Source organism: Erpetoichthys calabaricus, chromosome 15, assembly GCF_900747795.2.
Source record: "Erpetoichthys calabaricus chromosome 15, fErpCal1.3, whole genome shotgun sequence".
In the NCBI taxonomy this organism is placed as follows: domain Eukaryota; kingdom Metazoa; phylum Chordata; class Cladistia; order Polypteriformes; family Polypteridae; genus Erpetoichthys; species Erpetoichthys calabaricus.
In genome coordinates, this window is record NC_041408.2 from 56,015,918 (window position 1) to 56,041,280 (window position 25,363).

Consider the following 25,363-nt stretch of genomic DNA (forward strand, 5'->3'; position numbering starts at 1 on the left):
CACTGCAAGATACAAACCACTAGTTAGCCACAAAACTGGATGGTCATATTACAGTTTGAAAAACAGGACTTAAAAGAGAATTTTGGAAAATGGTCTTGTGGACAGACAAGATAAAGATCAGCTTGTATCATAGTGATGATGAAAGTAAAGTGTGGAGATGAAAAGGAACTGCCCAACTGCTCAAGATCCAATGCAGACCACCTCATCATTGCATGTAAGGAATATGCAACAAAGTCCTAAATATGACAACGGCTTTAACATACCTGCCATTGCTGTGTCCCCAACATTATGATGCACTGAAATGTGGGGACCATGAAAAAGTGTTGTCATTTCTACATGGATTGACTAAAATGTATGCAAATACCTTAAATGAAAATTGAACTGTGGAGCAAAGCGGTAAATCAAGGAAAAATATGTTTTTGCCTCAAACATTCTGCAGGGTTCTTAAATATATGCAGGAATGGTTAGACAGTGCAAGCATCAAAAGCAACAGAGAAAAAAAAGCAAGAGGGAGCACTACTACTACTGTATAATTATACCTGCGATGAGACTAAGACACATATCAGCATCCTAATGTCAAGAAAGGAGAAGCATTGTCCAGTCTTGGCAAATCTGACAATAGAAGGGATGATCAGCAGACAACTGGAGGCAAAACATAGTTGTTTTGAAGGAATATATCAAAACACCATTTACTGGGGAAATTGAGGCGTAGAACCATTCAGAGAACCATACACTCTTAAACATTAAGGTACCAGAGTGGTTCTTCAGAGCGATGCCATAGGGAAACAGCAGAAAAAGAGGGAACCATTCCCAAACAGCACATCCACATGAAGCTTCCAGAAAGAACTCCATGCATTAAATAATCATAAATAGATGGTACAGATTTGTAAAATACCAATGGATCATGATTTTAAAAGGACTCTCGCTGCTAATAATAACATGTTTCCCTAATCTGTTAGTGTCCTGCTAGGTAGCCTGTCATACATAACAAAGCAAGATTTTGTTTTTTTCTACATATTTGAAAGTTTTTCAAAGTAGAAAGAACCAATTTCATATGCAAGGGACCCTTCTCACAATGAAATGGTGCCTTGTCAGCCAGCCAACGGTTCTACAATGAACCATGCACACAACCTAGTAAAAAAGCATGAAGTGCCATTAAAGAACCATTATTTTTAAGAGTGGGTCATGACAAGAGTTTTGAACTGGATCCTTGCAGCAACAGAAAGCCAGTGTAGAGACCAAAACAGAGGAGTAGTATGAGTGAAATGAGGCACAGAGAGTGGCAGTCAAGTAGATGCATTTTGGAGGAGGTGGAGGGGTCTGATAGCAGTTGAAGGAAGTTCCACCAGGAGGGAATCGCAATAGTCCAGCCGAGAGAGGCCCGGTTACTGAACAAAGAGTTACATGGCATAATTAGTGAAGAAGGGGTGATTCATCTGAATATTATAAAGAGAAAAGCAGCAGGATTAGGTCACTGAAAAAATACATATTTGATGAGTGAAAGCGAAGAGTCCAGAGATTACTGGCCATTACTGATGGTGAAATGGGGACATCTTCAAGAGCAATACTTATAGTTAAGCCTGAGGAAGGAAAATCAAAAGGTAAGTACAAGATACCTGATATATATATAAAGACCTTCTTTAAAAAGCCAAATTTACCCCTGGGGACAGATAAAGTTTTATTGATAGATCAATCAATCGATTGATCTATGTAATTACTTCATGAATTGACTTCAGCTTCTCCCAGCGCTTCCCTATTACAGTCATACCAGTCTGCTACATGGGCCCTTAAACTCAGACACCTGCCCATAGGCTCTGACTATGTCTTTGGACAGATGTCAGTACTTGATCTCATGGGCAGTATGCTAAATACTGTATACTGAAAAAGATGCTTCTAAAACCCAACTGAAAATATAATTCCAAATACAGTCCATTACCCTGTGCCCAGTTGGGTAAACAAGCACAGATTTGTGGGACTTTTAATTTTTTTGGTTGTGGAGAGAGGGCGTGGCTTACAAGAAACAATTCTCACGTGTCACAATCAAGAGGCTCTGGGCAGTGGGCAGTAGATGATGCAAAGGCACTGTAAAGCTGCTCGCTTTGTTTCTCATTTCTGTGGTAAAGAACATCGGTACCGCCTTTGATTACAATTTGCTGCAGTTCTAATCTCAACCTGGAGAGGATTTATTATATCCAGAGCATCCTATACCTTAATCAGTGGGAAGCAGGCAGCAATTAATACAAAAGGCTGGTTCAAATGTAATTACGTTTCAATGTATGAGCCATCATTATTACTATACGTGCTGGAATTACAATATTTATTTTCTCAGAAGCCATATATTTTAGTATAAAAATATTCCCATGTTCTAAGAATCAGGTTTGATCTTCATCCATTGGAGACCATCCACAGTTCGGCATCAGTCGGGGATCACTTCTGAACACCAGTCAATTGCAGGATACACAAATTCACCTGCTGAACCAGTTTATTGTCATCAGTTATTCATTTTGCTTGTGCCATTCACAGGAGATGATATGATTTGGCTACCCACAATGATGAAAATTAGATTAAACATTTTTTATAAAGTGAAGTTGGATGGAAAAAAATGCAGATGAGATCTAACAACAACAATAACAACAACATTTATTTCCATAGCACATTTTAATACAAAGGTTGGTCAAAGTGAACAAGATAACAAAGAAAAAGTCAAAAGAAAGAAAAGCAATTGAAATAAATAAGAATAAGAATGAATAAATGACTTGCCAAAATAATACACAAGGACAGAGCCGGATTGACGTTTATAATCAGCTAGAGCTTTCGCTGTGGCCTGGCCAGGCATTCAGAGCAAGAAACTAATGGTGAAATTATATAATGTTATTATACTGGAAAACGAGCAGACGTTATTGCTCTGTAGTGGGCACAAACCCTTTCGGTTTAACTTTGGAAGGTTTCTTGTTTTTGTTCAAGTCAGGTTTTGACTTTGCGTGCGTCTCGCGCTGACAGTTAAACAGGAGCGCTGTGATGAGAGGTGCGTATACGTCTGGTGCTTTTGTGATTAAAGTTACATATGAAGAGTGTTTAAAAGTTTATAATATACTTTGAATTATCTTTGGATGTTGTATGGGTTTTGTTATTTGTTACAGTGTATTTATTTTGTTTTATTTTTGTTTCAAATTTTAATGAAGTGTAGCGTATATGGTCATATTTTTAACTTTTTTTGTTTCCTTTTTCCCTCAGAGTGACTGAATAGGCTACACGAATTTTTTTTTATTTTTTATAATGAAACACGATTTGTGAGTAGAATGATTTGTGTTTTTAAATGTACCTGTTGTTATTTATTTCATGATAAGTTTGTTAATGAACGTGTCTTGTTTTTACTTTATTTTAATATTTTTAAAGTGCGTCTCTCGCGCTCTGACAGTTAAACCTTAGCGCTATGATGAGAGAGTGACTGAATAGGCTACACGAAATGTTTCGTAGTTTTTTGTTTACTAAGTGAATTCTTTAAAAAATTCTTGACAGAATAATGTGGCACTGAGACATTTTTTGAGTCTTTTGTCTATTAAAGAAATTCAAAGTGGTCTTTTGTGACCAACACTTCAAACTTTGTGGAAGAGTTGAAGAGCATTTCCATCCAGACACTGACAGCGGCTGTGTAGATTCCAGACTCACAGTTGAAATTACAAACATGTGCACTGTGGATTTCACTGACAACTACTTTTTGTGGATCAGTGCTTTTTGCACATTTGTTTTGATATAAATATTATAGAACTACATGTTTTATTTATTTATGAAGTGTTTACATTTATGAAGTGTTGCTCCACACTTTATCAAAGGTTGTCTTGAGACTAATATTTAAGAGTGAAATGTATGTGTACAATATGAATCTACTGTTTCCTCATTCATAAAAAATTCCAAGACAAAGTGGTGTTTGTTGGTTTTTTGAGTCTATGCCTGTACAAGAAAACTGATGTATATTGTGTGGCCTGAATTGGGATTTCCGGCCTGAATAAGCTTCCCAGTCCTGCCCTGCACAAGGATCAATCAATATATACTTACATAACATAGATAAACAAGTAATAGAAAATGTAAAATCCTTATATATAGGTTTGTTTTCATGCCTCTAAAGATAGGTCCAATGCTATGGTCAGATGGCCAGGGAGGACAAAAAGAAATAATAATAATAAAAAAAACTCCAGGGGTGAGATGTTAGAGAAAAAACAAACTCTGCAGAAATTCAAAATCAAAAGGCCGCACAGTCTTCATTGGGGATTCTACCTAACAAAAATGTTCTTAAGTATTCTGTATTTTTTTTTAATCTTCATTTTAGAGGGTTCAAAGCAGTAAGTCTCGTCGACAGTTGGAGTTTCCACTTTTATTCCAGCGTTCCCAGGCTGCTGCACAGTACTTTGATCAGGTGGTGGTGGCATTTTAAAAAACAGAAAAGAAAGCAGGAAAGGTAAATGTTAATAATGATTGAAAATCCATGAAGAATATAATCTGCATGTATAATCTATTAGAAGTAGAACAAAAATGCAGCTATAAAAAAGCCAAATTAAAAAAGTGGGTTTTTGTGGTGCAGGGACAACAACTTGCAACTCAACATTAGCAAGACAAAATGGTGGATGTCCAGCATGCCAAGAAGACTCTGAGACCTGTCATCATTCTGAGGGAGTACATGGAAGTGGTGCAGAGCTACAAGTACCTGGGAGTTCACATGAACAACAAACTGGACTCATCTGACAATACAGTTTGCGCTGTACAAGAAGGATAAGAGCTCCTAAGGATAGTCAGGTCTTTTGGTGTGTGCAGCAAACCACTGGAAAACATTCTACCAGTCCATAGTAGCCAGTGTGGTGTTCTATGCTGTGGTCACCTGGGGAAGCAACTTGAGCTCAAAAGAAGCCCAAGGCCTGAGCATAACATTATCAGGAAAGCCTGCGCCATCACACCACAAACCCTGGACACACTGAAAGCTGTTATAGAAAAGAGGATGGTGACAAAATTGCATTTCATCATGAAAAATGCCCTCCATCCCCTCAAGGAGGTGTTCCTCTAACTACAGGCTCATTCCACCATGGTATGCAAAGAAGTGCCTCTGGGGGGTCTTTTCTGCCCACTGTTATCAGCCATTTCAGTGCTTCCTCGGGGGGCACTCATTGAATTTATTTTGAAATACCATTTTGAAGTATCTGAACAATAAACATTTATTTCTCGCCAGACAATTCGCATCTTTGCCACTTGCGTATGTGGATTTCACTTTCACCAAACAACAAATCTTTTAATTCTCGTAGATACGCCTCTTCATTGGGAAGAAACACTACTTTTCCCTGATGGCAACATGAATTTGATGATCTACAAGTCTCCGACTTATTATTTAAATCTGAACAATATATTCGATCTCTTTTTGCTGTTTTGTTATTTCACTGAGTAATAATTTCCATTTGTTTACACTAATGCGATCTTTACTATCATTTTTTTGAGACTTTTGAATTTAATAGTACTTTCATTATCTCTAACCTGCTCTGCATGTATATCACACCAACGTTTTTGAATTCTTTACGACATTCTACTTTGTCATCTACTCTTTGTCTTTTATTTCCGACCCCGGGTGTGGTTAAATCTCATGGCACAAAGTCTTGTCTCGTGGGACGTGAAAGTGTCTCTCTGAAAAAGACATGTCTTGTTCCAGGCTAAAAGTCTTCATTTGTCCCAGGATTTTTCTTTATAATAGAGAGATTTATTTATTTATTTTTTTACATATCAATTGACTGACTAGCTGTATTAATTATACTGTGAGTCTGAATTCTTGTTTTTATGTTTCTGTTGTTGTATGCATGTGCATTTCTTCTTGGGATTAATAAAGTTTTTCTAATCTAATCCAATCTCATACAGTCTAATATAATCTAATCGACATTATTAATACTGTTAGTCCTGGACAACAGTGGTTCTTACTTACCTGCAATATCATTGCTATTTATTTTGTTGCAAGTGTGTGTTTGTTTTTCTTTAAAATAGAAATTATTCAAAAAGTGAGTCTAGAGGAAACTGACAGTGTTCTTCTGCTGAGAGTTGATCAGACCTTGCAGACGACTGCTCTTGTTTATGGTAAAGTGTTCTGATATTAAAGGGAAAGATTAATTTTTCACTTTAAAGATGGACCAGTAACTAAGATTTCAAAACAGCTTATTTTGTTATCTATTTATTGCATTTAAATAACAAATGAATAGTTAATTAGACTCATATCAAAAGGTAATTGCATACAGTGCCATCACTATATCAACTTTCGACACATATTGATTGTATACTACAGCATCACGATGAGAATTTTTAAAAACTGTATTAATTTTTTTTATTTATAATTTTATTGTAATCATTCCATACAAATAGATCAATTTTTACAAAAAATAGGATAGGAAACAAATCAACCCCCACCCCTGAGAAAGAGAGCATGGCCAACAGAGTAAAACATAAAGCTTGTAAAAATACATAAATTGATGAGTTTAATGGGCAGATGAAGATAATGGAGAAGAAAAAGAAATGGGAAGAGAGTTACTACCTCAGTGCTTTAAAAGCTTATATTATTGTTTAGATCCTGCCATGTTTTGAAAAAGTTCTGCACAGATCCTCTGACTGAGAGTTTGATTTTTTTCCAATTTCAAATATTATAAAACATCAGTTTCCCACTGACTTAAAAGAGGTGGGCTAGGATTCTTCAGGTTGAACAAGATGAGTCTACATGCTAGTAATGAAGTAAAGGCAATTACAGTTTGTTTGTTCTTCTCCACTTTAATCCCATCTGGAAGTATACGAAACACAGCTGTTAGTGGATTAGAAGGGATTGGGACACCAAGGCTGTCTGAAAGGCACTTAAAAATGTTTGTCCAGAATTATGTTAATTTGGTGCAGACCCAAAACATGTGACCCAGTGAGGCTGAGACTTGATTGCAGCGTTCACAGGTTGGATCTTGCCCTGGTAACATTTTGGACAGTTTTAAGCAAGACAGATGTGCTCGATATATAATTTTGAGTTGAATAATTGTATGCTTTGCGCATATGGAGCTCGAGTGAATTCTCTGCATTGCCACCTTCCACTCCTTTTCTGATATGTAGAGTGAGAGATCCTTTTCCCATTGTCCCCTTTGATATTTGAAAGGGAGGGACTGTAAAATAATTTTATATATTGCAGAAATGCTTTTTGAGTCCTCGAAACTGAGCAATATTTTTTCCAGCATAGAGGAGGGTGCGACATGGGGAAAATTGGGCAGGTTCTGTTTAACAAAATTTCAAATTTGAAGATAGTGAAAGAAATGTGTTGTGGGAAAGTTAAATTTGGAATGTAATTGTTCATAGGATGCAAAAATAAGGAAATAATCAGTACAACGGATATTTAAATTAAATAAAGCAGAAAATGTCAATGAGATGTGTCATCTCAAAAAAAGTCGGGAGTCGCAGTGATATTTTCATAACGAAAACGAGAGCTAGAACTAAAAATATTTCTCGTTTTACAAGAACGAGAACTGAAATTAAGGCAAACAGGGAAGCTAAAACTAAACAAAAATAAAAATTAGTGATATGTGAACGAACTAAAACGAGAACGAAAATTGACTAAAACGAAAAATAGCAATAGCATTTACTTTCAATCCGGTTCAGTCGTGCATAAGGGTCAGTTACGTTTTGCTGTTCAATTTGCGGTGATCTTGTACCTTAGGCTTACTATAGTCACGTGGCGCAACTTCCGTTAACTTCCGTTTATTGCGCACATTTGGATCGTCGACTTGAAGCAATAAGCACGTGTGGGTAACGATGGCGAGTTTTGCACAAGTGTTTGTGGGTAGAAAGCGAAAAGCGAAAAAGTAACGTGTGGAAATACTTTAATTACAGCGCAGATGATAATAAAAGCAAATGTAGCGTGCGAGAAGAAGAAGAGTCTCGGAGTTTCAGTGTAGGACCAGCTGGATCAGTGCTTAGTGGAAATCTGGCACTTTTCTGGTACCATGACTGCACTTCATACAGGGACGTGCGGTCACACCTATCATCATGAAAGTAAAAAAAAAAAACTAATAATGATAACATAAAATAAACGTGTCCACTGTGCTGTATGGTTCTAATAATTATGATCATTTTTATACTCAAAATCGTTGAATTTGCGTATTTCCTGATCAAATACATAGGAGAAACGCAAGGTACTGCAGCGACTAGACGAGCCGGCCTCATCTCGGATAGCGCTATCCCTCAACGCTGGGTTGATGCATGCAATTGGCGCGTGTCTGTTGCTTATGAGGGGCCAAACAGGCCATAAATCATATATTTCTGTGTGTAATCTATTGGTTTACGTATCAACATTATTGCTTTATGGATGATTACTATCGGTTTGCGTGCATACTTAATTGGTTTGCGTGCGTATAATACTGGTTTCATTCATATGAACTATATTGGTTCGTGTCCGTATATTATCGGTTTGTGCGTGAACTATATCCGTTTGTAGATGCATAGCACTGGTTTGCATATGAACTATATTGATTCGCGTGTGTATATCAGTGGTTCCAGTACGTTTGTTATTGGTTTGTGAGTGAACTGCATTGGTTTTCGGTTGTATGTTATCGGTTTGCGTATGAACTATATTGGCTTGCGTTCTGTGCCGGTCTAACGATGGATTTGTGTATGCACTATATTGGTTTCATGCACGTCTTATACTGGTTTCATGTGGGTAACATATCGGTTTTGCGCTTGAACTCTATTGGTTGTATGTGTGTTCCATGTCGGTTTCTCGTACGAAACATACTGGTTTGCGAACGAACACGATTGCAACTCTGTGTATGAATTATATCGGTTCTGCGTACGAACTATATTGGTTGTTCACGTGATCTTCAGTGAAAATGGGCGAGGCAAGAAACAGGAACTCAGGGGCCGGTAGTGTCATGGAGCATGTAGAGAAGCTGACAGGAGACAGATCTGGGTTTACTTTAAACAGTGCAGTATTTTTTTCCACACAATAGGTTTGGGAAAGGACTTGGTGGTAGTTAAATTACTATTTAATAGAATCTGCCATTGAGTGTGTAATGAACACAAAGCTGAAGTTAAGTACGTATTTGGTCGTCTTTTTATTCACTTCCAGCTACATGCTCGCTTGCAACTCGCGACTGTACTTTTTCACACAGCTTTTGCAAGCTAGTTACTTATTCTAAAGGCAAAATATTCTACATTTACGACTGACGCCTTTATCCAGTATAACATTTAGTTACTACTGGTTACATTTCTTATGCCCAGCGATCCCGCACCGTGCTGCCTATTCAGGTGAAGTGACATGCTCATGGTCACACAGTGTCACTATCAGGACTTTAACCGAGAAATGTAGGATTTAGAGGGCAAAGCCCTTACCACAATGCCCCAATGCTTGCACATCTGCAATGTGTATATTATTTGACATAATATAATCTTGTCCAGGACAGATTCCTTTGTTAAAGTTGAGTGTAACATTTTCAACCCGTTCAAGAGCTAAATCTGGGATATTTATTCTTTCAAATAACATATCAGTTTGCAGATTAATGTACACGCTGTATAATATTTTACCATGCACTTAACATTGAAGAAGAAGCTGGTTTGTGAATAAGTTGCTGACTACAAGCATATGTGTAGCTAGGAGTGAATAAAAAGCCACCTGAATGTGTACCTAACTTAAGTCCCGTGATCATTTCAGATGTTAAACGTTAATCATCACCAAGCCCTTTCACAAACATTAAGTGGCATACAAAAGTATTCAATCCCCTTGAAAGTCATAATTTTCTGCAAGACAAAAGATTTATACACATTTATTCATTCAGTATTTTTCTTATGCTGTGACAAAACATTTCCAAAGACAAAATAAACCATTTTCTGTAGACGTTTAACTGAAGAAGAAAAACTCCAAAGTTAATGTTTGCATAGGTATTTAAACCTCAGTGCTTTAGAAGCTCCATCATTACACCAATGACAAATTAATTACAAAGGTGACAGTCATTAAACAGTCATAATTAAACATGATGAGGTGCTACTTGTGAGTCCTTTCTGTCTCTCTGGATATAAACAGCCCCCTTTGTAAGGGCTGTAATCTTTGGTGGACAGTCACTGCAAAAATGAAAACAAAGGAGCATTCTACTGATGTGAGAAACAAAGTTATTGAAATGCACAAGACTGGGAATGACTATAAAAGTATCAAAAGAGTTTGAATGTCCCATTGCGCACTGTTGCATTCATCACCAGAAAGTGGAAGGTTCGTCAAAGTACACAGACTCTGACTAGAACAGGCTGTCCCTCAAAACTCAACATCAGAGTGAGACATCAACTGGTGAGAGAGGCGACTAGAAATCCAACTGTCACTCTCAGACGTCTGCGATGATCTTTAGCTGGAGTAAAGGTGCTGGGGTCCACAATTTCAAGAGTTCTCCATAAAACAGGCTTCTATGGGAGGGTAGCCTGAAAGAAGCCATTCCTTAAGAAGGTCCACATAAAATAATGTATGGTGTTTGCCACAAAGCATGAGAAAGACCCAGTTAAAATGTGGGAGAAGGTTTTATGGTCATATGAGACCAAAATAGAAGTTTTTGGACAGACGTAAGAGGTATGTGAAGTGTAACACTAACATTGCCCAGGCCTCAAGAAACAACATTCCTACAGTGGAATATGGTGGTGGCAGTCTCATGTTATGGGGATGTTTTTTAATGTGCTGGGTCTGAGAATCTTGTCAGAGTTGAAGGGACAATGGATGAACACATATACTGCACAATTTTGCAAGAGAACTTGTTCCAGTCTGCTATGAAAGCTCAGGAGAAGATTCATCTTTCAACATGATAATGACCCTAAGCATTAGACCAATGTGACACTGGGATAGCTCAAAAACAGAAAGGTGAATGTTTTGGAGTGGCCAAGTCAAAGCCCTAAGCTTAACCCTGTTGAGAATCTGTGGCACTGTTTGAAAACTGCTGTTCAGAGGTGCCATCTCACCAACATAGAGGGTCTCTAGAAATCCTGCCAAGAAGAAAGGGGCAGAATCACTCCTGAGCAGTGTGCAGAACTGGGGCCTTACAAAAGAACGAAGGCTGTTACGGCAGCAAAAGGGTTCTTGACAAAGTATGAATGTGTTGGGCTTGAATACTTAATGCAAACATCAACTTTGGAGTTTTTCTTCTTCAGTTAAATATCTACAGAAAATGGTTTATTTAGAAATGTATTGTTACAGCACAAGAGTTCACATTAAAAAGAATGAATAAATAAACGTGGAAAAATCTTTTGTCATACAGAAAATTAGGATGACTTTTAAAGTGATTGAATACTTTTGCATGTCACTGTTTGTTTCTGAAAGGGCTTGGTGGTTATTATTTTTAACAGTATTTTCCCGTAATTCTGAAATATTCACGGGGCTGACGTGAGGTGCACATTCTGCTGGCTTTTTATTCAATCCTAGCTACATCCAGTATATGCTTGCAGTCAGCTACTTATTCATACAGCTTTTGCACACCAGCTTCTTATTCTAACAGCATGGTAAAATATTCTACAGCATGTACATTAATCAGAATCATTACAAACTGATCAATTATTTGAAAAAATAAATATTCCACATTTTGGTTCTGCACAGGTCAAAAATGTTAAACACAACTTTAATTTAACAAAGGAATCTGTCTTGTCTCAAAACTGTGAAAATTAAGGTGGCTGAACGTGATTTAACACTTTACAGTGCCCATGATAGCACAGTAAATCCTATTTATCAGATATTGGAGTGGAAATACGCAGGTACTCGTACCTGGCAGGGCAAAAATCGGCTGCATCTTAAAAAACGCATATGCCTTGTCACAAAACTGTGAAAGGTAAGGTGGCCCAATATGATGTAACTCACATATACTGGTCCTAAATATGGAACATTTAGCTTTTCAAAGAATGGACACGATCATATCATGTCAAATAATATACACATTGCAGATGTGCAAGCAGTGGGGCATTGTGGTTAGGGCTTTGTCCTCTAAACCCTACATTTGTCTGTTCAAGTCCTGATAGTGACACTGTGTGACTATGAGCATGTCACTTCACCTGTCTAGGCAGCACGGTGCGGGATCGCTGGGCATAAGAAATGTAACCAGTAGTGACTAAATGTTATACTGGATAAAGGCGTCAGTCGTAAATGTAGAATATTTTCCCTTTAGAATAAGTAACTAGTTTGCAAAAGCTGTGTGAAAAAGTACAGTCGCGGGTTGCAAGCGAGCATGTAGCTGGAAGTGAATAAAAAGACGACCAAATACGTACTTAACTTCAGCTTTGTGTTCATTACACACTCAATGGCTGATTCTATTAAATAGTAATAATTACCACCAAGTCCTTTCCCAAACCTATCGTGTGGAAAAAAATACGGCGCTGTTTAAAGTAAACCCAGATCCATCTCCTGTCAGCTTCTCTACTCGCTCCATGACACTACCGGCCCCTGAGTTCCTGTTTCTTGCCCCGCCCATTTCCACTGAAGATCACGTGAACAACCAATATAGTTCGCACGCAGAACCGATATAGTTCATACACAACATTCCAATAGTGTGCGTTCGCAAACCAGTATGTTTAATACGCAAAACCGATATAGTGCACACATAAATCCAGCATGTTACTTTCACAAAGCCGGCATAGTACGCACACATAAAACCGGTAGAAGACTGACAAGGACTCAATGCAGAGCATACACAAAACCAATAGCGTTCATATGCGAAACCGATATATTACCCACGTGAAACCAGTATAGTGCATATGAAAAACCAGTGCTATACGTAAGCAAACCAGTAGTATACGAACACAAACCAATATAGTTGATACGCAAACCGATTGCATACGCACGCAAACCAATGCAATTCCCTCACAAACCGATAGCAAACGCACGTGAACCAGTAATAAAGTTCAATTCAATATAGTTCATATGCAAACCAGTGCTATGCATATACAAACGGATATAGTTCACGCACAAACCGATAATATACGGACACGAACCAATATGGTTCATATGAATGAAACCAGTATTGTTCGCACGCAAACCAATTAAGTATGCACGCAAACCGATAGTAATCATCCATAAACCAATAATGTTCATGCGTAAACCAATACTTTACGTACAAAAATATATGATTTTTGGCCTGTTTGGCCCCTCATAGTTGCTGTCACTCTGTCGGCAATATAATGTTTTCACGTGCATTTATTATACACCTGACTTTCCACAGTCTGGCTAATATCTTTAATGAATGTGTGTGACATATTTAATCCTGCTGATAGGACATAAAACCGCAGTGAAAAGGCACAAGTTGAGACAGCCAATACTGTGCCGCACTGAAGCCCAACAGGTGCTTGTTGCTACTGTTCCACTCAGAGACTGTCTGCGCCAATAAGTTAGCGATATCAGAAAGTCAAGTGCACTGCAGGGGTCCGTTTATTTTTTATTTCGACTGACTGCCAAAATGAAAGATTAAGACTTTTAAAACAAAAGGAAAATAAGGAGGACTTCTACAAAAAAGTGACGGAGATCTTCATGGAGAAGGATAGGCGCATGGACTTCATTTACAATTAAAGGTAAGGCCATAAACGGTTTTCAATTTTATAAAAAATGGGATCAGACTAAGAAAAAAAATCCAATATTTAAAAACTAAATTTTGACCTTAAATAAAATATTCTTTTGTTTTTCTTGTTATCCACCCATTGCATGGCTGCACTCGAGTCCTAATCTGGATCCTGAGTTGGTTTATCGTGTGGTGGGTGCGGCAATGCGCACCTTTTGTTGAACAGTCTGTATTAAATTGATTAAAGCATCAGAATTAAAAGATTTTAAAAACTAAATATTTCAATTAAGGTCAAAATTGAAATCCATTTTTGCACACCTCTCTGTATTTTCACTTGTATCGAATGAGTTTGAATTGTGAAATTGCAACGACAAATTTAGAACACATGGAGGGTACAGAGCAAATGGGCTCTCTCGTCGCTATAAATGTAACGTTCTTTCTTAGTCAAATATGTACCTTACCTATTTGTGTGTAAATAATGCTAATGAGATATGAAACATAACCAGTAGTCAATGTGCATGCTGCCAATTGAATAGTGATTAAGCCACTCTTTTGGGTTCATATACCATCCATCCATCCATCCATTTTCCAACCCGCTGAATCCGAACACAGGGTCACGGGGGTCTGCTGGAGCCAATCCCAGCCAACACAACCTGTATTTGTAAATCTCACTCTGAAAGGAGTTCATGCCTCACCAGCAATGAACGTCACCGCACGTCAGTGCTTCAGTACTGGCAACAGAAATCGTCCAACATACAGTCTGCTGGCGCCAGTGGATAGGACCTTGTCTGTGCACTTGCATTACAGACGCTCGTCAAGTGAATATTTTCACTGTGTGGCTATCTGCGCTATGGACGTCGTTGCAACTTGAAAAAATCACTCGAAATGCGTGCTTGTTTAATGCGTAACAGCAACGTTCTTGCTGTTTTCATGGCTGGTTTCATGGGCTGAAACATTTGATCTTGCTGGCAGTACTCTTTAGGCCACTTAATTTGTTTGATCATTGATAGTCAAGCTGTGTTTAACGGCATTATGAACTATGAGTGTATATTGTTGTCTGAAACATAACTGTCATTGAAATATGTGTAGGCCAGTATTTGTGGTCTTGCAACAGAAAAAAAACTAAAATTGTACTAATATTATGTAAAAAAGCCAGAACTAAATAAAATAAAAAAAAAAAATTAAACACAGAAGTAAATAAAAATTGTTGACTCCACTGAAAACTAGAACGAAATAAAAATTAATTTTATAAAGTAAAATCTAAATCTACAATTAATATCAGAACTGAAATATCACTGGAGTCTAGAGGCTTGCGATATGTCCATCAAATACAAAGAAGCAATCGGGTTTCAGCGATTAATGAAAATTAACCAATCACTAACACAGAACATGACTCTGGGGCGTGGCTTTGCCTTGACTTGTACCCACCCACAAGTCGCAAAGACCCAATGTAGACCACCTCTACTTTGAAAGACAGGCTGCAGTTTTTCCTTTTTTTTCTGGGTGGGTTTGGCTTCACGCGTTTGCGGGCGGCTCAGTTACGTTTGCTGTCCTCGTTTGAACGATCGATTGGGCGGTTTTTTTCTACACGGGCCTGGCAACGGTAGGAAAACGACAACAAACATGGCGGAAGGTACGTACTAGTGTGCGCTTTCTCCGGCTGACGAGGGCGCACTGAATTATTTTCTTTCAATGAAAGTTATTTTATCATTTGGACATTCAAAAGAATTTCATTTACCAGACATTTAGCCTTTGCTTTAAAGTGTTGGGATAAACAGGGTAACGGCTGTTGTCCAGGCGAGTAATGTTTTTCCTTAAGCTAATACCCAAAAAGCGTCTCTACTTGCTTGAAATTCTTAAATAATTGGATTTCTATCGTCGTTTTAAATGTTTATTTAGTAAGAATGTGTAGAAGCGCCGGGACTAACGTACTTTGACCACCGGGATTCTCGCTTGGGCATGGAAAACCTGCAAGTATGACTGAGGGATTTAGCTCCGGCTACTCGTACAGATTCCTTGTGGAGGTTAAAAAGCCACTAATAATTGTGCATGTTAAAGCGAATATCGATGCTGATTGTTATTTAACGTCATAAAATGCATATTATTCTTTATATTAAAGCTCTATTCATAACAAATCGTATTGTTCCTGCTGCGAAGTCCATCAAAGCAATTTATGTTTTCTGAGATAGTGTGTAAATTATCGAGAAAGGAAAACAAGCGTATTTGTGAATTTCTTTGTAATAAGTTTCGTTTTTGTGTGTTTTTACTGATAGTTTTATGTATATTTAACGGCGGTATTTATCCGTGCTTTATTGGGGAACCAGAGAGGGTAATAGCTGCAAGTAACTGCATATTTATACATTTTGCTTCCATTTGCAACCGATGGATTATACTTTTTACCCGTCACTTGTATCTGAAAACTTACAGGCCCCTCAAGGTTTGTCTGTCATAGTTGTTTTATAGTAAAGGTTATGTCCACTCTGAAAAAAGAAGTTTAAAGACAACGTTTTGGCTGAAGAGCCAAGGTGTGCAACTGAAATGGTTAGAGCAGTTACAAATAGAGACGGGGAAGGAGGGAACAAAGCCAGGGCAGGTGAAAAAAAGCTGCTATTGGAGAAGATTAGGGAGGGAGAGATTGAGATACGGAGAAACGAGCGACTCCAGTGTAAGAATGAGACGAACGGAGATAAGCGTGGTTATGATGAAGCGATGTGAAGTGCTCTGCAGTACGTTTTGCAAGGTGTTTGATCTTAATGTGCTCCCTGAAGCAGTCAATTAGCCATCTCCCTTATTTCACCTTTGTATATGGCTGGGCAAGAGGGCCATTGTTTAATACTGAATTTATCAGTGGGACCAGCTACAAATGGTGCGATATTGTTGATGACATATTTGAAAGGATCAGCATACAAAATGGGGAAATTTTGTTTAATGACCCATGGGAAAGTTGGAGTGTTAGAGTGGAATGGGAGGACTGGAGGGGTGCAGGTTTCCTTATTTGGGGTTCCTCATAGAGTGGCTGTTTCAGTGTCTTCTCATGTCTTGATTTTGGGCTCTGGCCACAATATGAGAGGGGCATATATACTCTGAAGAACCTAATTATTCTGAGTATTTCATTAATTGTTGTATGAGGCCATGTGAAAGTTTAAGTTGATTTTGATTTAATTTCTAATGGGACATCAAGTGGGCATGATCCAGCAATAAACTTTCAACTAACTGTTCCTTGCAGTATGTCACTACTATTGCAGACAAACCATTGCAGTCCTCTAAACATGGAACCCGTGGCCCACAATGCAATGCAGTGTAATGTGTTTATTTCCTTTAGAACAGAATGCACAGTTTGAGAGCATCACCCATGATTGGTGCAGGAAACAAATGGAAAGAGTTTTTCATATTTGACACAAAAGCTCTGCATTTTTACTAATTTGGCCGAATACCTAACATTCCAGTTTTGACAAACTGTATTACATACTGTATGTTGTTTTTGTTTTAAATAAATTACTTTCCAAAATTATACAGCATACTACACTTTGATCCTTTTCAATCATGGGTTCAGAAGAAGGAGGTCGTTTTTTTACTAACATGCTGGAATTCTATGAGGAGGCGACAAAAGGATACCATCAAAGCAGAGCATATGATATTATTTATCTTGACTTTCAGAAAGCATTTGATAAGATGCTACATAAGAGGTTGGGCATCAAATTAAAAGAAATGGGAGTTCAGGGTGATGTTTTTAGATCAGTGCAGAATTGGCTCAGATATAGGAAGCAGAAGGTGATGGTGCGAGGAACCTCTTCAGAAATGGCCAATGTTAAGAGTGGTGTTCCACAGGGGTCAGTGCTAGGGCCGCTGCTATTTATAATATATACAGTGTGTGTATGTGTATATATATATATATATATATTATATAAATGATTTAGATAGGAATATAAGTAAAAAGCTGGTTAATTTTGCAGATGATACTAAGATAGGTGGATTAGCAGATAATTTGGAATCCGTTATATCATTACAGAAGGACTTGGATAGCATACAGGATTGGGTAGACTTGTGGCAGATGAAATTTAATGCCAGTAAATGTAAAGTATTACGCATAGGAAGTAAAAATGTTAGGTTTGAATATACAATGGGCAGTCGGAAAATCGAGAGTATACCATATGAGAAGGATTTAGGAGTCATAGTGGACTCCAAGCTATTGACTTCCCAACAGTGTTCAGAAGCCATTAAGCAGGCTAACAGATTGTCAGGTTATATAGCACGGTGTGTGGAGTACAAGTCACAGGAGGTTCTGCTCAACCTTTATAACACACTGGTGAAGACTCATCTGGAGTACTGTGTGCAGTTTTGGTCTCCAGGCTACAAAAAGGACATAGCAGTGCTAGAAAAGGTCCAGAGAAGAGCGACTAGGCCAATTCCAGTGCTACAGGGGTTGAATTATGAGTAAAGATTAAAAGAGCTGAGCCTTTACAGTTTAATAAGCAAAAGAAGATTAAGAGGTGACATGACTGAAGTGTTTAAAATTATTAAGGGAATTAGTACAGTGAATTGAGACTTATTTTAAAATGAGTTCATCAAGAACTCGGGGACACAGTTGGAAACTTGTTAAGGGTAAATTTCGCACAAACATTACAAATTTTTTCTTTGCACAGAAAACCACAGACACTTGGAATAAGCTACCAAGTAGTGTGGTAGACCGTAAGACTTTAGGGACTTTCAAAACTTGATCTGATGTTTTTTTGGAAGAAATAAGTGGATAGGACTGGCGAGCTTTGTTGGGCTGAATGGCCTGTTCTTGTTCTAATCAGAAGTGAGATATGTAAGAATACATTTTAATAAACTTTATATAGCATTTTTAATAGCCTGCCTCATCACAAGGCACTTCAGAAAGCCATCAATTTAATCAGTGTTTCTTATACTATGGATTATGGCCAAAATTGGGTTGCGAACATGTTTATGATGGGTCTCAACATAATTGTGTAACAAAATTGGCAAAGGTTGTCCAAGTGCGGCACTGCCCACTATTTGGTTGTGGTTATATGTGATCTGACATGTGGCCTATAAACAACACTGTTGACACATAATGGAGAACTTGCCTTTTTATGGTCCAAAAATACATGAACATTCCCTGTGATACCAACCTATGAAACACTTAAACTGAGATGACTGACAGCAAATATATGTTTAAGAAAGGTGAAAGGAGGAGGTAATGACAGGTGAGCTTGTGAGTTGATGGGATAAGACACAAAGATGTGACAGTTTTCAGGGTGTTGTGAAGGCTGAGTCAATGTGGTGAATGTATATATAATGACTTGGCAGTGTTTTATGTTAAATGCATTTTCAGTAGTTATGTAAAACTGATTGTGTGTTTGCCATTACGGCATACATTGAATCTACAGTAAATCTGTAACAGAAGGGCCACAAAGTGGTTCGATAAATTTCAATTTTATGATTATGCAAAGGACTTGTTTGTTGGACCACTGAGAACTGTAAGAACACTAGAAAATATCAAAAGTATAAGACTGACTGCATAGCATACTTCTGCTTTCAGCACAATGTCACTTGGTGGCATTAAACATCTTAAACTGCACTGTTTGAAGATATCATCAAGGTTTATCCTGTCATCTGTATAAAGTACACATGGTGCATACATTTTTAGGAATAATTAAGCTATGCATTTCAATCTTTTGTGCTCATGGTTTTAGATAAGTGATTTTTTTTTTTTCATACTACCCTTTCAAAAACCCTCAAATCCTCATGCTGCACCCATTATAAAGAAAAATGTATTTTTGTCAGCCAAACTAGACCTTAGGCAGTGATAAACCTCAGAAACATATTCCCTGTTTTGAATGGTAATTATTTTTAACAATGTTTGTTTTTCTCTATTAGTTAAATTTATGTGAGAAATACACTAGAATGGAAACAAAAACCTTTACAGCTTTTTTATTATATGGCCATTGTTTATGTGTGGCTCTGCTGTCTTTAAAGTTGAAATTCTCAACTTGGATGCCAGTATGGTGGCTCTTTTCCTGTTTGGGCACTCAGATTTAAAAGTTAAAGAATTCCTTAATTAAGTACACAAGCGGACTGAATTCTGTATTATGATTGGATAATGTTGATGTCATAATACAATCCTGACTACTCTTAATCTGCCAATAATGTGTATTAAATAAATGCCTATGGAATATTGTAGAGAATATTTATTTTTTTAACAGAGAAAGAAACTGCTGTTAGCTTTTTAATAAAATTCTGTGTGTATGTTTCAAAGATTTAGACTGTCTAAGCCTGTGTTTAATTGAATTGTTCCCTGTGGTGTCAATTATAAAAAGTCAAAAGAAGCTTGGTGTGTGCCGTAACATGCCTATGACAGACCTCATGGGATAAATGAGGTAGAAACCATTAAAAAGAAAGTGCCTAAAAGAACTGTACTATACTCTCTCAAGTCCATTTTTTTCTTATAAACATTTTTAATTTTATACAGCACCATTAAAAGCATTTCAGAATTGTACATCGTTATATACATTTTTTAAACTTATGTGGACATGTCAAAGTCTGGTCTTTAAATAACGGTGATGTAATTATAAAACAAAAAGTAAAATTTGACTTTATTTGGCAAAAAATGAACAGATTTCCATCTATGGAAAAAGTAAATTCACTCTTGGCTTTATTGGTTGTATTGACCCCACTGGGCAGAATTCTTTTAGCCGAGTGATGCTTGAGGGGTGTCTTGCGTGTATAGCCCATTTCAAATTCCTCCCACAGCATCTCAAAGGAATTTGACTGGGCCATTACAGAACCCTAGATTTCTTTCTTTTTATCCATTCCTTGGTGACTTTACTGCATTTAGGATCAGTGTGATTTTGCAAGGCCTACTTTTGGTTGAGGTTAAGAATTTGTAGTGGATTCTGTAATAGTGATGCAGCAAAGCTGCCCCAAACCAAAACATTTCCACTGCCATGCTTCACTGTTGATATCCGGTTCTTCTGGTCAGATGCTGTCTTAAGTTTCACCAATAAGGTCTTCTGGTACTGTGGCCAGATTAATTTTGTCTTTGCCTCGTCTGTCCAGAGCACATTGTTCCCGAAGACCTGGTCTTTGCTCAGGTGGTTATAGGCAAACGTTAGTCTTACCATGACATTCTTTCTGGACATCAAAGGTTTCCTCCTTGCACACTCCCTATGTGATCTGTATTGTGCAGCCTCTTTATAATAGTAGACTCATGTACTTCTGCATAAGCAGTCGCAAGAGAGATCTGTACATCCGGTGATGTAATTTCTTGGAGACTTCTTTTAGCATCATGCATTCTGCTCTTGGCCTGAATTTTCTGGGGCATCATGGTCTGGACAAGTTGCCAGTTATTTGAACAACTTCTCCAATTGTAAATGACTGTCTGGACAGTAGAGTGGTTAATTTTCAAGATACTCTCTTCCCACTCTTATAGGCATCTGTAACCAACTTTCTGAAAGCCATTGATAGCTCTTTTGATCTCGGCATGAAGATGATAAACGCCAACAACAAACAGTAAACAGACTAATTATCTGAGGCTTTTCCTCTTTCATGATTTTCTTTTCATTTGTGCCTGATCTGGTGCATCTGAATCGACATTGAAGTATTTGAGGTAGAGATAAATGTACTGATCTACTTGTTTTTCCACATGCAAAATTTCTATTTTTTGTTTATTTAAATTATACAATGGACTACAAAATGTAAATGTTTCATTATGCTTATTTTATGTTGTTTTTATGTATTTTTAAATGAAGATCAAATTTTGATATGATTTTTTAAAAATATGTTAAAACTAATCATTTCATGGGATGTACTTTTATATAACAGTAATATTTGTAACTGTTTTTATTCTACAACTTAGTCTTGTGTACTGTACTAATGTTTCCTGAAGCTGTATGACCTCATTCATGGTTGTTTGAACCCATTTAATTAAAATTTTCCTTTTCTGTTAAGATCATGCAGATGCTGAGCAGACCCTAGAGAGTCATACATCGGTAAGTATTGAATTTTTGCACATTCACTTTTTAAATTATTGCATTTCTCAGAGTTTTGATCTAACCACAAAATGCAACGACTTTAATATGTGTATAAAGTTACATCTGACCAAAACTAAGTTAACAATGCATAGTGTATGCAAAGTTTAAAAAAAAAAAAAAAAGTATTTTTACTTGTTACAAAAATAAGTTATTTATTCATTTTTAACACTTTCATATTTTTTGTGCTTGAATTTTAGGTCCCAGACAACCCACATGCAGAATATGGTCTTACGGAGAATGTACAGGTACCATCAGAAGGAGTGCAAATGTTAAATCATGTAACTGTGTTTTTGCCACCTTGACTGTGTTGTTTTTATTTCCAGAGGATAGCTGAAAATGAAAAAGCCTGTGCTGAAAAGGTCTCAAAACAAAAAGTGGACTTGCAGTCTCTGCCTACTCGTGCATACCTGGATCAGACTGTTGTGCCCATTCTTCTTCAAGGACTGTCCGTGCTTGCAAAAGAAAGGTATGTGTGGTATTGTAGACCAGAACAGAAGAAAACATAGGTACCTTTCTGTCATCTTTAAGTCATTCATGGTATAAGAGAATTATCACTAAGCTTTATTGATAAATACAGTGGAGTATCAACAGTATATTTAATGGAAATTAATATTGTTATTAAATTACAACATATAGAGAGTTCAGTTAGTCCCACCACTGAACCATAAACATATGTAACTGCTGAAGAGGATGTGACTGTCATCAGCCTTCTACATTAAAAGAAAACAATTTACTTAGAAAGTGAACCTCTAACGACAGTGTCAGGTTGAATAATTCACACAGAAAACTTAAAAATAAACCATTTGCACAGTACATCCAATTATTTCCATTAGGCCATTGGTTCTTCTTTACTGTTGTTCAGTGTAGTCAGGTGTTTTTGTATTCATAGTTCATTTATTATTCAGAGTTCAGTTCATTAGCTTAATTTGTTTATTCTGTGACACAGAATTTAGCACGTTGAACATTGTCATCTTGCCACTGACTTAAGATAAATGTATAGAGTATGGATAGCTTTTGCAGGTTGCTGTTGGGTAGATGCTTTTATTAGATAAATTTGAGTTGAAAGTGAAAGATGAATTAAAAACCTGTTCATTTAGCTATGGACCCATTAACAGATAAAAATGTCTTCAGTGATTTCTAAATCAGTAGCCACAAGTGACATGGTAGGACTAATTTTAGGAACTTCAGACAGATCTAATAATTATTGAATGAGTACTAATGTCTTTGTTTCCCCACAGATAGTATTTTCATTTTTTAAATTATAATTCAGTATATATTTAGATGTGAGCTATACTCTGACCTTTTTTCATTTGTCTTGCATTCAGGCAGGATTTCTTTTGTGCTTTAAATATTGCATCAGTCAGTTCATCTTTTTGCTTCTCATCTAGTTCAGAGATGCAGGAGCTGAAGCCTGTGCCGTTTAACATTGTAGGTGATTGGTACTTTTAAGCATCATCTGGTTGTTGGTTTAATTTTTGTTTGGTTTTCTTCTCACAGACCTCCAAATCCAATAGAGTTTCTAGCAGCTTATCTTCTCAAGAACAAGTCACAGTTTGAGGACCGGAATTAACATCTATTTCAATAATATAGCAAAGGATTCAAGTATAGCAGTTAACCCTTGAGGACTTCTTCAGCTTTTCAGTACTGGCTAAATTGCTGTTCACCAACTGAAAATGCATGCAAGTAAATAGAAAACATCTGACTTACTCAAACCTTTCTAGGAGCCACATGTAGAAAATGAATTAATATTTAAGAAATGGTTTTCAAAAACACAGGGCCATGTTTCCTGTTGTTCTGCTGTAAACATGTTTAATATTTTTATATACTAATACAAAATTATTGTAATTGCTTTCTTAGTATTGAATTTTATTTAAAAATAAGGTTAGACTCACAAGGAATTTGAAAAGGTACAGGGTAATGTTTTAGTTGCAACTGTATGAGTTGGTTTTTTCTGTATAAGTTGGTTTTTAAGCCTGCTAATGCAAGATGGATTAAACTTCACTAGCTTTTTTGCTTTTGTCATATAAAGCAAGTGGAGTAGAAAAGTAAAGCATGCAGAGAGCATGGCTAAAAGCCATAGCTGTAGCCAAATGTTCCTAAAGTGTTTAGTTTTTCTACTGTAGATTTCATTTTATCATCATGATCCAGATTTGACTTGAAATAAACTATAGGGTTCACAGCATTTATTGCTACACTCAAAGATGAAGCATTTAAAAATAAGAAAATATTGTAGAGGGAAAATAAATATGTATCATCACCAGGTTGTGTGAATTTTTTTTTTTTTTAAAGAGTTTTTGAAAAGGATTTTTTTGCAAATGCAGTTGGTGAACTCCTTGCTGGACCATGGCAGTTTACATGACATGTCAAACTGAGTGTGTGCTGATCTTTTAGCAGGGTTGTGCTAAACCCTTTCTGTGATAGTCAATGCCATGCAGCCTGCTGGTGCTATACAAATGGTTAACAGGTTCTGCAAGTTCATCTGCAGCCTCTGCCCCCCCCACACGCCGCCTTTTGTGAAATGTAAAATACAGAACAAAACATCAGACAGGCAGACTTCTCTTCTGTTTGTGACATCAAAAACACCAGTGTTCCTTATTCTTTGTCACTGCATTTTATTAACTGTACTTGCAGGTGAGCATTCAGAGCCCACCTGCGTGAGTGAAGACAAAATCAAACCTATTTAATTTTTGTCTGAGGTAGTTGTGGACTGGTTGGAACGTGTTGATTGGTATATTAAACTAAATGACTACAGTTCATGTGAGTGCACCAGGAAAACTATGACTGAAAATCGCTGGCTAAGTCATCTAATGTGACATGGCCTTTAATCACAATTTACTAATTATGTGTTCTATTATGAATGTACTGGTGAGTCCAATTAAAAAGATTCTAAATAGAATCTTTTGTGATAGAACACTATCCATAAGTGACTTAAAATGGAATTGTTGCACATATTAAGAAAAGCCAGAGGTGCCAATTGCCATTCAACTGGCATGTGTCAGGCAGTGGTCAGTAACAGTGTGAGGCATAGGCACTATAGACGTTGAGTTTTGTGTGGAGCCTGCTGCCCAATATCCTGTTAAAGTACTATTGATAATCTGCTGAAAGTTTAATCCTCTTCCAGTCTCAAATATTTTCCTGTATTATGAGTTTTGCATTTCCTTTACTGATGAGGTGCATGTTGCTACCCAGTGGAACAGAGGCAGTATTCAGAGCTCACCACATTGAACTTTAGCCAGCAAGGTCATTGTTGGTGCAACTTGACATTCCCCCAAACCTTTGCTGGTTCATATTTGATCTCTTGGGCAACCCTAAGACTGGTTTTACATTTCTAAATGTTTTTCCTATTCAAAAGAATACACCTTCCTGTAAAATTCTGTTTTGCAGCGATCATCAACAAAAGCCAAAGTCATTCAGTGGAAAAAAGGAGGAATTGATCTACAGCAGAAATATTTTGCTCCAGGACAATTGTATGTACAGTGGATCCGGAAAGTATTCACAGTGCATCACTTTTTCCACATTTTGTTATGTTACAGCCTTATTCCAAAATGGATTTAATTCATTTTTTTCCCCAGAAAAAACACCCCATAATGACAACATGAAAAAAGTTTGAGGTTTTTGCAAATTTATTAAAAATAAAAAAATTGAGAAAGCACATGTACATAAGTACTCACAGCCTTTGCCATGAAGCTTGAAATTGAGCTTAGGTGCATCCTGTTTCCCCTGATCATCCTTGAGATGTTTCTGCAGCTTAATTGGAGTCCACCTGTGGTAAAT

The 25,363-nt window shown here is 37.1% G+C and overlaps 1 protein-coding gene across 1 annotated transcript; it reads left to right on the forward strand.

Annotated features, from left to right (window-relative positions):
• The first annotated feature begins 15,015 nt into the window (after positions 1–15,015).
• Positions 15,016–23,849, forward strand: dpy30 (dpy-30 histone methyltransferase complex regulatory subunit). Its single transcript, XM_028820563.2, has 5 exons — positions 15,016–15,189; positions 21,507–21,547; positions 21,787–21,834; positions 21,913–22,055; positions 23,087–23,849. The coding sequence occupies exons 1-5, from the start codon at positions 15,180–15,182 to the stop codon at positions 23,157–23,159; spliced, it is 315 nt and encodes a 104-aa protein (XP_028676396.1). The 5' UTR covers positions 15,016–15,179; the 3' UTR covers positions 23,160–23,849.
• The last annotated feature ends 1,514 nt before the right edge of the window (positions 23,850–25,363 follow it).

Bases quoted from the DNA above. Each gene is read 5' to 3' on its own strand.
- dpy30 (XM_028820563.2), top strand. The intron at 21,548-21,786 runs GTAAGTATTGAA...CTTGAATTTTAG, and splicing joins CCCTAGAGAGTCATACATCG to GTCCCAGACAACCCACATGC. The intron at 21,835-21,912 runs GTACCATCAGAA...TTTTATTTCCAG, and splicing joins GTCTTACGGAGAATGTACAG to AGGATAGCTGAAAATGAAAA.